The 14496-nt window shown below is 39.4% G+C and overlaps 2 protein-coding genes across 6 annotated transcripts in view; one reads left to right on the forward strand and one right to left on the reverse strand.

Moving 5' to 3' along the window:
* Positions 1–854, forward strand: LOC100876467 (acyl-coenzyme A thioesterase 13). Its single transcript, XM_003702113.3, has 3 exons — positions 1–141; positions 302–486; positions 563–854. The coding sequence occupies exons 1-3, from the start codon at positions 64–66 to the stop codon at positions 723–725; spliced, it is 426 nt and encodes a 141-aa protein (XP_003702161.1). The 5' UTR covers positions 1–63; the 3' UTR covers positions 726–854.
* Positions 475–14496, reverse strand: part of Pxn (Peroxidasin) — a 24743-nt gene continuing 10721 nt past the window's right edge. For all 5 annotated transcript variants that reach the window (XM_076529251.1, XM_076529253.1, XM_076529252.1 and 2 more), the window contains exons 8-11: positions 6212–6729; positions 5054–5822; positions 4293–4644; positions 475–3948 (exon numbers count right to left, since the gene is read on the reverse strand). In XM_076529251.1, coding sequence (XP_076385366.1) covers positions 1894–3948; positions 4293–4644; positions 5054–5822; positions 6212–6729 — 3694 coding nt within the window. In that variant the 3' untranslated portion in view covers positions 475–1893. The remainder of the gene's footprint in view (positions 3949–4292; positions 4645–5053; positions 5823–6211; positions 6730–14496) is intronic.

Raw genomic sequence — 14496 nt, forward strand, 5'->3', positions numbered from 1 at the left:
TTTGTTGGACAAAACATATACGTATATAATTTTGAATAAAAATAAAAGAATATAAACGAAACTATGTCTAAAACAAGTCTTATAAAAGCAATTGTTGAGAACATTGTTAAAAGTAATAAGTATGGGCAGTGTTTAAAAAAGGTAAATATTTATATATGTTATAATACCTTTTCTTTATACATATTTTATGTTGAATAGTAATTAATATATTGAGGATCAATATATTGTACTGAATGTTGTTCATAACAAAACAGGATGAACATGTTTTATTAATTCTTATTTTCTGCTTTTTTCCATATAGCTTGAAATCATTTCAGCAGGAAATGGAAAATGTAAAGCAGAATTGGTTGTCTCCGAAGAACACTTGAACCATGGTGGTACTATGCATGGTGGTTTTACCAGTACTCTTGTTGACTGTGTGTCCACGTACGCTGTAATGACTGAAGGGACAGGTGCACCAGGTGTTTCAGTTGATTTACATGTCACGTACGAATACTTTTTAATATACCTTCCTTATATGTAGTTACAGCTAATTTAAATATATTGTAATAACAATATTTAGGTTCATGAAACCAGCACTTCCTGGTGAGAAAATAACAATTGACGCAACCACTGTACGAGCTGGCAAGACATTAGCTTTTCTTGCAGTAGATATTACAAAAAATGATGGGAAAGATATAGTTGCTCAAGGGAGACAAACAAAATTCTTTATACAAGGAAAGTAATGTATATATTGTTTTGTATAGCAAATTTTAGGTAACAAAGGAATTAAACATTTGATAATTTAACATTGTCAAATGGCTGTGAAGTACTTATGTTGTTATTGATATGAATACAGTTTTTCATTGAACATATTATGGTGTACATTTTTTCTACAAGTTTTTAAAGAATTTTAAGGATGCTACATATACATATACTATTACAAGTATACATTATAAATACTTATAATGCTTAATGGCACGTCATAAAAAATGTCCTGTTTTTTGATACATAGTAATCTATACCAAAGTTGGATCTATTAAGTAATACATATATTTATATAATAATTGTCTTAAAAAAAAAGCATCTCATTGTTTATGCTGGACATAAACCTCATTTAAAAGTCACATTTTTACATTATCAATAATTAATAGATACAAGTAAAATGATATGTATCTTGTACTGTTAACAAGGCAAAATGTCACAAAAGATAACAAAGTATTCATTATCTTCAAAACATTAAATTCAAATAGTCCATTATACATTCGTTTTAATAAAGTCGATTACATAAATAATTTGATATATGTAAATGTTAAAATGTCCCTATACTATGCTACAAAAGCGAAGCGTAATATTTGCAGTAAAAGAATGTTCAAAATAAAAAATAAAAATATTAAAAACGAAAACGAGTTGCCCCATTTTAAACATCATTGAACATATTACACGACCGACAATTTTTTATCACGAACAAGATAATTTGAGGCAAAGATTACATCGATTTTAAGTATATTCTTGCAACACGAGTAAAATGGGGCAGTATATACTTTCCTTGGCAGGGTGTCTAAGATATCGCATATAAGACTAGAGATAATAACAGACACCTAAGTACAGTAACCGCTCGTTAAATGCTAACGTTCATTTATCGAACGCTCGTTTAGCAAACGATTACCGTAAATCGAGCTCGAAAGAAGGCAACAAAGAATCTTTCCACTCGATCGTACTTTGTCAATCCGTGGTGTATGTACAATTAATAAAAGTGCAAATTTAACGAACCCTGAAAGAATCTAACAGAGGACATCCAAGCTCTGGCATTTACATCTTTCTCGAGATATGCCGATGTTTCAAAATAAAACGAATCCATAATATCTCTTAAGAGTAAAGAAGGATTGTCTAGGATGTGTCTGAACGATTTTATTACTGTGATTTTTTAATATCCTCTAAAAGATCCTTCAACTCTTCTATTCTATAAGACAAAGATTCTGCGAGGTCCTTTACGTTCCTACACTGTTGCTCCGTCTCCTTAATCGTTCTTTCCAGATGCTCTATCATCTCCCTTGGACCTAGCCCCTCCACATCCTTGGCGACAAAATTATTCTGAGCCAGCGAGTATTTGGCTGCGCTGCGTCTGAACCGCGAAATGGTGTTACTCTGATCCTCGCAGCCATCGCAGCAGTCGGACCAGACCCTCAGATCCACATAAGGTATCTCGTCGCAGGTAACGAACTTGTTGTCACCTTCCGGCAGTACAAACACGTTAGGTTGTATTCGATCGATCTGGTCCCCGTTGTCGCAGAGGATCCTAGCCAAGCTCGTCTGCTTGATCTGAGCAAGCTGGTCCGGTTTGAAGACAGTGGGACTCTCGTACCAGAACCTGTCGCCGTTTCTAGTACGCCTGAATTGCTCCAGCAGAAGACACTTAAACAGAGGACCCACTTTAGCGTTCGGTAGCTGATCCTCCAGAACTCCACCGACCCAGACATCTATATTCCCAGGATGACCGTACAGTTCCCTCAACTTTTGCCTAACTCTGGCGCTGCGTATTTCGCCGGCCAAGTCCTCGAAGGTCTCCACGTGCGTCATGTTACAGAATCGCCTCCATTCCAGGTATCCTGGCAGAGCGTGATCTCTGCCACGCTGGATGTTCATCGCCGCAAGATCAAGAGCCACCGCGTGCGCGGAGTAGAACAACTGCTCGGTCAGTTCCGTGTTGAGATTCTCTTCGGGTAATTTCAATTTAGCCGCCGTCGCGAACATCCCTCTCATCAGAGGATCAACGCCACCCTCTTCGACCAACCTCCACGGCGCGAAGAACGCGTCTCGCAGTTTAAGGGGACCTTGAGGTATCGACTGGAAGGAAGAATTAAGACGTTGAAGCCGAGGTTGTATCAACGTATGACCGAACCTGAGAGCCGCAGTGGCGAAGACGTTGGAAATGCTCGCGTCCAAATTAGGATCGTATCCTCGATACGGACCCAGAAGCTCCTCCGCAGTACCGTCGAACACGTGGGGTATCCACTGCTGATACGTGATGTGCTGCATCTCGGCTCCGACGATCTTCCTAGCCTCCTGGTACAGCTTCTCCCCGTTCCAGTGGGGGTTCATCTCGCGTAGACTGCGGGCGATGCGGTTGTGCTCTCGCAACCATATCGTGTGCATCGCTAGGAGACCGATCTGCTCGTTCGCTCGAATATCACCGGCTACGAAGCAGTTGATGGAGCTCTCGAGAGGGTTTCTTCGGCAATCGACGAACTGACCGGAGGCGTAGGGGAGCAGCGGTTTATGGCCGGGAAAGGTTGGTCCTTCTCTTAGCAAACCGTGGTCCGTGGTGAGGTCTCGCAGGTCCCTGGCTAAGGCATCGTCGTAGCCGTACACTTGAGAAGCGTCCATGTAGCTGGTGAGTTGGTTCAATTGTTCGCGAGGGGTGAAGCTGCCCCACAACACGCTGGTTGCGCCCGAACCGCAGACCGCGCTGGTCCTGATGAAGTCAATGCACCTTCTGTTGTTCACCCTAGGATCACCCGGTGGAACGTCCATGGGGAAACAAGGCGCAGCGTTGTCGCAGGACTTCTTACAATCGATGCCGTCCCAAGACTCGCTGGAGACCGACGGCAGAGCGTGGTCCAAATCGTGGTCCAGAAATTGACCCCACTGCATCACCATGTGCGTGATCCTTTCGTCGGAAGTCACGTTGTGAGTGGCCACCAAGGTAGTGGAGATCAGCCGCGCGGCAGGCTTCGGGTATCCATAGTAACTACGTCCTTTCTCCCATCCAACCGGTGATGAAAATCCGTTCTCGTAAATTGGTTGCAGCACCCTGCGGAAGCCGGTGTACGAGGAACCCCAGGTGGGGTGGCGCAGATTGTTGCAGCTGCCGTCTATGCTGCGGTATTTGGTGTGATAGCACATGTTCGTGCAGTTCTGACGGTGCCTGTGGCCGGTGCATCCTGACAGTCTCTCGATTTCTCTGACCTACGATGAGGATGCGACGTTACGACATTTATGGAAGATTTAATAGACAGATAAAGCTAATGGATTAACCTCTTGCACTATGACTTATTTGTCAGGTGCGTCAGTCAGAACTGCCCAATTAAGCTGTAATATTAAAATAGATAAAAAATTGAAATGTTATTTCGATATGTTATTATTCAATTGTTGACTATGCAAATTATAATTGGACTCCAAATTGAAGCGTATTCAAAATTTGAGTAAAATTGATCACGGCCGAGGTACGAGTGCGTCAGACTCGTCAAAATAGTGCAAGGGGTTAAGTTTACATCTTGTTTTGCTTATTAATACTAGCTATAGAAACCCACCTGTTCCGCGGTCAGAACTTCTTCGTATCTAAATTCGTTCGTAGCATTCGCGCTGATACCAGCATTTATCATACGTCGAATATTAACTAAAGTTCGTTCGAAAACTTCCGCAGGTCTGGCCGCGGCGCGACCAACGGCGTCCGGAAAACGCGCGAGTCTGAATGGACTCACTCGCGCGGACCCGTCACCGCTGAAGAGGCTTATCAAGGTGTTATTTATGGCGCGATCAATTTCCTCCGTGGCGTCCTTGAATGCTCTTATCACCAGAACATCTGTCGCCTCAGGCTGGCGAACGCGTACCAATGCTTGAGCAGTTGCGCGCCCATATTGGTTCACGGCTGAGCATTCGTATCTGTGAACAAACATAATTGCTAATTATTATCGCTTAACTGGGTATCCAAAAATATTTCAATTCAGCTCGTTGTCTCGTAAACAGTTAATCTTAAGACAAATAGAGAAGTTTATACTTTGCAGTTAACAATCCTTGATTGTGCAAATTAGCGTGAGTCATGATGTGTGACTTGATATTGTAAAAACAGATAAAAGGTTCAGGGACATCGGTGCAACGTTTCTTGGGCGTAATGGATGTCTTAATGCAGCGATGGATAATACGAGAATGTAGAGCGATTTTAGAGAGAACTTAGGACATGGAATAAGTCAATGTTGCGTTCAAATTCGCCCACGAGAACTTGGACTACCTATGATGGATTACCGAATCTCTCGAGCAATCAATTCCTATCCCAGACAGCTAATTAATTCACCTGCCAGTGTCCGTAGAGGTAACATTATAAAGGTATAAGCTACCCTTGCGGGATATTCGTACTCTGTCCCCTTCCACGGCTGTTCCATCCTTCTTCCATTGTATTACAGGTTTCGGAACACCTTCAACCCTGCAGGGCACCTCAATTATGGTTCCAGGTTCCGCCTCCATGTCATGAGGCTCGTACGTCATCCTAGGAGGACTGTAAGAGGTATCGACTACCCTCAAGTCCGCGCTGGTTTCGGCGTATCCGTTAGAGTTTCTCGCTTGACAAACGTATCTCGCCGAGTCGGACTCCTTCGCGGCAACGATTCGTAACACGTTGCCGTCATCCTCGATGAAGATTCGACCACCCACGTTCAACAACTGACCGTTTCGCCACCATTGGACACGAGGCGTGGGTTGTCCCTCGACTCTGCATTCGAAGGAGACGTCCGAACCGACTTGAACGGTTTGAGATTCCGGTAATTGGGTGAATCTCAGGGACGGAGACACCGTGATCAATGCCCGGGCCTTCCTGGACTTCGTAGAGCCCATCTCGCTTTTGGCCACGCACTCGTACTCCCCGTTGTCTTGCTCCGTCGCGTCAGATATTATCAGCGTTCCGTCTTTCTGGATCACGTAGCGGTTTCCGTCGGGAGATACCTCGTTCGAGTCCCGCATCCATTTGATCTCCGGTGCTGGGTCGCCTATCACCTCGCAAGTGAAGCTTATGGTACCGCCCAATCTGACTTCTACGTCCTGCGGACCATTCATTATGCGTGGCTTACCTGGAAAGTAAAGATTCGGTGAAACTTTCTGTGATAGCTATCTATGTACATTATTTTGTCCTTGGTGAGTACAGCTTGTCATAGGGAAACTGTAAGGTTCTTATACTACTGGGAATCTTTGATAGTCAAATTCCCAAAACCCTAAATCTTTACTTTTCAAATTTTAAAATTCTCTGATTCTAAATCTCTAAATTTTCAAACTTCCACCTTGCCTCCCAAAGTCCCTCACAAAGTTGTCCCTGTCCATCGTCGTTACCAAAGTAAAAAATCCGTGTCCCCTAATTAATTTCTGTCAGGACAAGACAAGCTCCCTTCACTAATATTAAGAGCGATGCGTCCTCCGAGAGTGATAAAGGACCCGTCCCTACCGTTTTCAGGAATTACTCAACTGCAATGGAAATCGTCAGGGGACATGGTCGTCAGCGAGCGTCCCTTCATCTCGTCGGGTGCCTGGCAAATGGCCGCCATCTCCGAGGATTTGCTTTGAAGCCTGTGCACAAGCCAGACCAGGTTGCAGTCACAAACGAGGGCATTGCTGTCGAGGCGAAGTCGTGTCATGGGCCCCACGTTATGAAACGCGTCGGCGGGAACGTGATGCAGCATGTTGCTGTGAAGGAACAATCTCTCCAACGACGGTAAATCATTGAATGTTCCTTTCTTGATCTCCCGCAGTTGGTTGTAGTGTAAATACAGTTGTTCTAATTTCGGCAGGCCGGAGAACGCACCCGGGGAGATACGTTCGATGCGGTTTTTGTAGAGGTAGAGGATCCTCAGCTTCGGCGCACCCTCGAAGATCCTTGCAGGCAGATGTCTCAGACGATTATCGTTAAGCAACAGAGTGTGCAACTCTGGGAGACCGTAGAAGGAGCCGGGACGGAGCTCTGCTATGTTGTTGAACCGCAGATCTCTGGAACATTTTATTACTTTTTCATTTTTATTGAAGTAACTGATTTAAGTAACTTAGTGCTGTAGAACTAACCCTGTCTACATTGCTGTACATGAATGAGATAGATGAAGACAAGTTATAGAACTTGCTCTACATTTCTTTTTAATTAATGAAAGCATAAGTTGCATTCAATATAATATGTAATCTATATTGTGGAACATTTCAATAATTTTTAATTGTGACTGAAATAACTGATATGATTTAAGTAGCTTGGAGATGTAGGACTAACATAATCTGTCTACATTCCTCTACATGAATGAGGTAGATAAAGACAAGTTATAGAACTTGCTCTACATTTCTTTTTAATTAATGAAAGCATAAGTTGCATTCAATATAATATGTAATCTATATTGTGGAACATTTCAATAATTCTTAATTGTGACTGAAATAACTGATATGATTTAAGTAGCTTGGAGATGTAGGACTAACATAATCCCTTCTACATTCCTGTACATGAATGAGGTAGATAAAGACAAGTTATAGAACTTGCTCTACATTTCTTTTTAATTAATGAAAGCATAAGTTGCATTCAATACAATATGTAATCTATATTGTGGAACATTTTATTACTTTTTAGTTTGATTGAAATAACTGATGTGATTTAAGTAGCTTGGAGATGTAGGACTAACATAATCTGTCTACATTCCTGTACATGAATGAGATAGATAAAGGCAAGTTATAGAACTTGCTCTACATTTCTTCTTAATTAATGAAAGCATAAGTTGCATTCAATATAATATGTAATCTATATTGTGGAACATTTCAATAATTCTTAATTGTGACTGAAATAACTGATATGATTTAAGTAGCTTGGAGATGTAGGACTAACATAAACCCTTCTACATTCCTGTACATGAATAAGGTAGATAAAGACAAGTTACAGAACTTGCTCTATATTTCTTTTTAATTAATGAAAGCATAAGTTGCATCCAATATAATATGTAATCTATATTGTGGAACATTTTATTACTTTTCAGTTTGAGTGAAATAACTGATGTGATTTAAGTAACTTGGAGGTGTAGGACTAACATAATCCCTTCTACATTCCTGTATATGAATAAGGTAAATAAAGACAAGTTATAGAACTTGCTCTACATTTCTTCTTAATTAATGAAAGCATAAGTTACATCCAATATAATATGTAATCTATATTATGGAACATTTTATTACTTTTTAGTTTAATTGAAATAACTGATGTGATTTAAGTAACTTGGAGGTGTAGGACCAACATAATCCCTTCTACATTCCTGTACATGAATGAGGTAGATAAAGACAAGTTACAGAACTTGCTCTACATTTCTTCTTAATTAATGAAAGCATAAGTTGCATCCAATATAATATGTAATCTATATTGTGGAACATTTTATTACTTTTTAGTTTGATTGAAATAACTGATGTGATTTAAGTAACTTGGAGATGCAGGACCAACATAATCCCTTCTACATTCCTGTACATGAATAAGGTAGATAAAGACAAGTTATAGAACTTGCTCTACATTTCTTTTTAACTAATGAAAGCGTAAGTTGCACTCAACATAATATGTACTTTACATTATAATTATTTTAAAAGACTTGTTAAAAAGAAGCTTAACAATTTGCTCATCTCGCAGATACCTTATATGAAGTGTATATGGCTGAGACGTATTGAATTCAAATGATGCAGAGGATGAAGAAAAATGAAACGTAGGAAGAGAAATATGAGTATTTTATGCGGCTTTCTCAACGTGGCATTTTTAGCTAAATGTTTTACGTCTTTTTCTATCCCTCCAGAGATTAAACAACCGGAAGAATGGTTTTAGAAGAGAATGAAGAACATCAAGATTAGACGAAATCACCGTGTAGGTTTTATGTTCGCGAAGAATCAGGCGCTTCGTATCGATTATGGCGTAACCGCGCAAACAGAATCGGATATAAAGACGTTGATACTCGGAGACGAAAGAGAAGTTCGTTTTTCTCGGAGCATACTGATTTCTGTTTGCACGATTAGATAAACGAACGACGTTGCCTCGGCAGCTGGTGTATGTACACTATCGAATAACAAAGACAATCGAAACGGTATGGCGCATTACACGGTTCGCCGCTGCAAAGATCGCTGGAGTCATAAAGCGCGAAGCTCTTAATTAACGATTTCATTCGACTCGTTGCACATTATTTCCTCCCTCTAAATTGCTGGGCTAGTTTCTCGGTTCGACGCGCCAGTATTTTAACCTCTTTATCGCTCCGGCTGATCTTCCAGTGGCTCGTTCCATGCCGGAGGAGGAAGGGGAAAAAATGGAACAAATCCTGCGAACGGTCCTCGATGCTTCTCGCGGTTCTCACGACCAGCCTCGAAATAATGAAAAGCTTTCGCGCGATGAATAAAGCTCTCGCGAGGAACCAGAATCGTTTTTTGCCCCTTCTCTTTTGTCTGCGTGCTACTTTTCATTCATGTTTTCGCGATTTTCCGTTCCGTCTCGCTGACGACGAAGAAACGATGTCAAATTCGTTGGAAACGAAGAAATTATTCCTGCGGAAAGGAAACTTTAACGAGTTCACCTCGAGGTTCGAGCCATTTGCAATTTTTCCACGGTTTGTTTGATACACAGAGAGCCTGAAAATTACTGAATATTTTCTTAAAATTCGCTCGCGGTAAATTTCCGATTGTTTTACGTCGGAATACGGTTCGGAAGCTCGATTCAATTTAACGAGAATTTTCTGCGATCACTTCTATAGAAATATACAAGAATATAAGTATATATACATATTGAATTCTCATAAAATAACCTGTGCTTTATTCTACGAATATCATTGTAAAAATATTTGTAAAGGAAACTGACCTACGTCTCTCAGTCTAACGCTGCATTTACGGTAGAAACGTCGAGCGAAACGAATGGAAAATTCGAAACAGAAGAGAGATTCCCTTTCACTAGTCCCAATGATCATATATTTTGACGCGTCACTAATAATGACACGTGATATTTGCAAAGAACCGCTTCAGTAACTCTCTTCGGGTACTTGTAGACGTCCATATTCGTTTGCTACGATTCGTTTCACGTTGATCGCTGTAACGCCATCCAAGTTGTTTACGGCTTGTAATGTTCCCGGGAACAAGTTAGAACATTCTTGATTTTAAATCAAATACGTAATAGAGGAGCGAGCAAATAACGTTAATCAATAACTTGTTAAAACGATAAGTGAATAACACTTGTCAACGCATTATGTAAATAATATTGGCTAACAACTTTATCTTTGCCAAAGAACATCTTTAAGACACTTCATGGTTCATAGATTGCTCTTATATGTTTTATATAAATTAAACAATTTGTATCTTTATTTATGTTCTGCATTTTATATAACAATTTAGGTTTTGCATTTTATTATTGTATTTTTGAATTGTTTGATTGTTATCTTTATCTTAAGACAAGTTGTGTCGTTCAACTTAGAGTTCAAAGTAAGTTAGTAAAATTAGAAAAGATGTATTTTATTATTGTATCTATAAATTGTTTAACTATTATCCTAAGTTATGAAGCTCAACTTAGAGTTCAAAGTAAGTTAGCAAAATTAGAAAAGATGTGTTTTATTATTGTATCTATAAATTGTTTAATTATTATCTGAAGTCATGAAGCTCAACTTAGAGTTCAAAGTAAGTTAGCAAAATTAGAAAAGATGTACTTTATTATTGTATCTACAAATTGTTTAACTATTATCCTAAGTTATGAAGCTCAACTTAGAGTTCAAAATAAGTTAGCAAAATTAGAAAAGATGTATTTTATTATTGTATCTATAAATTGTTTAACTATTATTCTAAGTTATGAAGCACAACTTAGAGTTCAAAGTAAGTTAGCAAGATTAAAATAGATGTATTTTATTATTGTACCTATAAATTGTTTAACTATTATCCTAAGTTATGAAGCACAACTTAGAGTTCAAAGTAAGTTAGCAAAATTAGAAAAGATGTATTCTATTATTGTATCTATAAATTGTTTAACTATTATCTGAAGCCATGGAGCTCAACTTAAAGTTCAAAATAAGTAAACAAAATTAAAAAAGAAGTATTTTAATGTACCAGAAAAGAATGTCCATGAAAAATATATATGGAGATACATTTTAGAATTTAGTAGATAAAATGATACTCCCAGACAAAATTTAAATTGAAATTTCGAAAGGTAGAACTGTTTCACTTCGGAAAAAGCGTTTCAATACATTGGAACGGAATAATCGATTAAAATGCACCGCTGGAAGTATATTAAATTACGTATCGTCGAGTAAAAAAAAAGTAGCGAATAAAAACCGATAATGAATAGGAAATAAATTTACTTTCACCTCGAGCAGGGATTTCGCTACTTTGCGTCCCGCTGTTGATATGAATATTAATGGCGTGCATTATTTATCGCGTCTGGTCGTTAGAGTTTCCTTCGCTGCAGTTCGACGTGCATAACGCGATCGGCCCTATTAAAAATCCTCGCTATTAATATGAACGATCGAGGTAAACAGAATTTACGACGACAGTTCGTCGAACAATCATTTTGTATTTTTAGAATTGTCGCGTAACATTTGGTAACTCGTTCTTCCAGTTAATATTCATGAATTAATAGTATAATGATGATGTCACGGTTTGTTTTATCGGTTTTCTGAGTCAGTGTTCTGGGAGATTAGTTTTGAGGTTTTTGACTGGTTCTTTACATATTGTTTCCGGTGATGGAGATGATTACATATGGTCTCAAATACATAGAGTCACAAATTTGTATAGTTTAGTGGAACTACTACTGACAGTCTCTATCAGTAGGCACTCTCTACAGTTCAAAATTTCTGTACTCCCAAATATCTATAGTTCAGTGGGACTACTACAAGGAGTCCCTCTATCTGTAGGCACTCCCACTACAGCTCAAATCCCTATAGTCCTAGACACTGCCTACAGTCCAAAATCTCTAGAGCCCCAAATCCCTAGAGTTCAAAGTCTCTAAAGTTCAAAATCTATAGAGTTCCAAATCTCTAGAGTCCCAAATCTCCAGAGTTCCAAAACTCCAGAGTTCCAAATCTCTAGAGTTCCAAATCTCTAGGGTCCCAAATCTCTAGGGTTCCAAATCTCCAGAGTTCCAAATCTCTAGAGTTCCAAATCTGTAGGGTTCCAACTCTCTAGGGTTCCAAATCTCTAGGGTTCCAAATCTCTAGGGTTCCAAATCTCTAGGGTTCCAACTCTCTAGAGTTCCAAATCCCTAGAGTTCCAAATCTCTAGAGTTCCAAATCCCTATAGTTCCAAATCTCTAGAGTCCCAAATTTCTAGAGTTCCAAATCTCTAGAGTCCCAAATCTCCAGAGTCCCAAATCCCTAGAGTTCCAAATCTCTAGAGTCCCCAATCTCTAGAGTTCCAAATCCCTGGAGTCCCCAATCTCTAGAATTCCAAATCTCTAGAGTCCCAAATCCCTAGAGTCTCAAATCCCTAGAGTTCCAAATCTCGAAACTCCCAAATAAAATACATAAATATTTTCATGTATGATGTATTCATTTTTATGAGATCAACTCTTGCAATGTACCTTACTTTAGCAAAACTTGTATTGTTCTTATACTTTTATAATTTAAAAGCGATTTTTGTAAATCTAAGAGCGATTCTTTAAAAACTGATCTAGTTTTGAAGCCCTGATTCGAAGGGGGAAATATATAGGTCCAAACTAGATTTTGAGAGCAGGTAAATGGACGATCAAGATTCTTTAAAAAATGATGAAATGAGCGGTGTTCATGCGGGTCGACGAGCGTATACCTATTATGGATATTGACCTGAATATCGAGTGTACATAAGTGGGGTTTGCCCTGGCTTCGTCGAATAAATACACCTTTGTTATATCACCGATAAACCATCCGATATACCATCCGCAGCGGTCAATTTTTAAACAATTAACCAAACATCATTTGCGAGAACCGTCTGTTACTTTCTCTTAGAAATTTCCACTTGAGCGACGAGAATTTCTGTACATTTACTTCTGAAGAAATATAAAAGAAATATGTAAAAGAATGTACAGGAGAATGTTCCGTTAGCGATGTATTTATTTATGTTAAAAATACGACTGAATGTTTGTTAAATGAGTTATGTGAATTTACGTTATCTCCGTTATCATATCAGCGTTGCAAACTGCGGTAATTTGGGAATATTGGAATTTGGGAATGTAGAGATTTGGGACAGTAGGGATTTGGGACTCTAGGAATTTGGAACTTTAGGGATTTGGAACTCTAGAGATTGGGGACTTTAGAGATTTGGAACTCTAGGGATTTGGAACTCTAGAGATTTGGGACTCTAGAGAGTTGGAACCCTAGAGATTTGGAACTCCAGAGATTTGGAATTCTAGAGATTTGGAACTCTAGAGATTTGGAATTCTAGAGATTTGGAATTCTAGAGATTTGGAACCCTAGAGATTTGGAACTCTAGAGATTTGGGACTCTAGAGAGTTGGAACCCTAGAGATTTGGAACTCCAGAGATTTGGAATTCTAGAGATTTGGAACTCTAGAGATTTGGAATTCTAGAGATTTGGAATTCTAGAGATTTGGAACCCTAGAGATTTGGAACTCTAGAGATTTGGAACTCTAGAGATTTGGGACTCTAGAGAGTTGGAACCCTAGAGATTTGGAACTCCAGAGATTTGGAATTCTAGAGATTTGGAACTCTAGGGATTGGGGACTCTAGAGAGTTGGAACCCTAGAGAGTTGGAACCCTAGAGATTTGGAACTCTAGGGATTGGGGACTCTAGAGAGTTGGAACCCTAGCGATTTGGAACTCCAGAGATTTGGAACCCTAGAGATTTGGAACCCTAGAGATTTGGAACTCTAGAGATTTCGGACTCTAGAGAGTTGAAACTCTAGGAACTTGGAACTCTAGAGATTTGGAACTCATAATGTAAAGAGCGTCGCAACAAAATACACCCTTCCACATGAAAGCATGTTCGTATCTGAATCCAAGAGAATCGTAGACATTTTCCCAGTAGTCCGTATCTTTGTTTATAACCAGTCGCAGACAAAGGGTGATCGAAGGTCCGTCGTAAAAATCGAAGCGTAGGAACGAACAGGGTCGTTCTCTTTTTTGCCTCCTCCGTAAACGGGGACCGAAAGACGGATGAATAAAAATGCTCTTCGAGGTTGAATGTTTTCATTAAACTGAACAGATTAAATTGCACTTCGATCGGAATATCACGGAGTACAAATGACCCTCGATGGCGATCTTCTTTTCGCCGGAGGATCACCGAGGATAAAACGATCTCGTTAAAATGGAGGACCCTGGCGAGGACAATGGAGGCAAGCTCGCTTGTTACTTGGATTGAATTAATTCGAACGTGGGTGGGGTTTTCTTTAAATAACGACTGTATTGTGTACGTAAACGTTTTTCATTTCCTTTTATGTTTTTGTTAGTTGTATAAGCAGGAGGAGTGATTTAAATGTGGACTACTTTGAATGATATATTTGATAGGTATATAGCAAAATTCTAAATCTCTAGAGTTTCAAATCTCTAGGGTTCCAAATAATTAGAGTTTCACATTTTTGGAGTTCCAAATCTGTAGGGTTTCAAATCTCTAGAGTTCCAAATTTATAGGGTTCCAAATTTCTAGAGTCCCAAATCTCTAGAGTTCCAAATCTCTGGAGTTCCAAATCTCTAGAGTTCCAAATTTATAGGGTTCCAACTCTCTAGAGTCCCAAATCTCTAGAGTTCCAAATCTCTAGGGTTCCAACTCTCTAGAGTTCCAAATCTCTAGGGTTCCAACTCTC

The sequence above is a fragment of the Megachile rotundata genome, chromosome 3 (assembly GCF_050947335.1).
Source record: "Megachile rotundata isolate GNS110a chromosome 3, iyMegRotu1, whole genome shotgun sequence".
Taxonomy (NCBI): Eukaryota; Metazoa; Arthropoda; class Insecta; order Hymenoptera; family Megachilidae; genus Megachile; species Megachile rotundata.

Excerpts from the sequence above, each read along its gene's own strand:
- LOC100876467 (XM_003702113.3), top strand. The coding sequence starts at position 64 with ATGTCTAAAACAAGTCTTATAAAAGCAATTGTTGAGAACATTGTTAAA. Across the intron at positions 142-301 it reads ATGGGCAGTGTTTAAAAAAG|CTTGAAATCATTTCAGCAGG; the intron begins GTAAATATTTAT and ends TTTTCCATATAG. Across the intron at positions 487-562 it reads TCAGTTGATTTACATGTCAC|GTTCATGAAACCAGCACTTC; the intron begins GTACGAATACTT and ends AACAATATTTAG.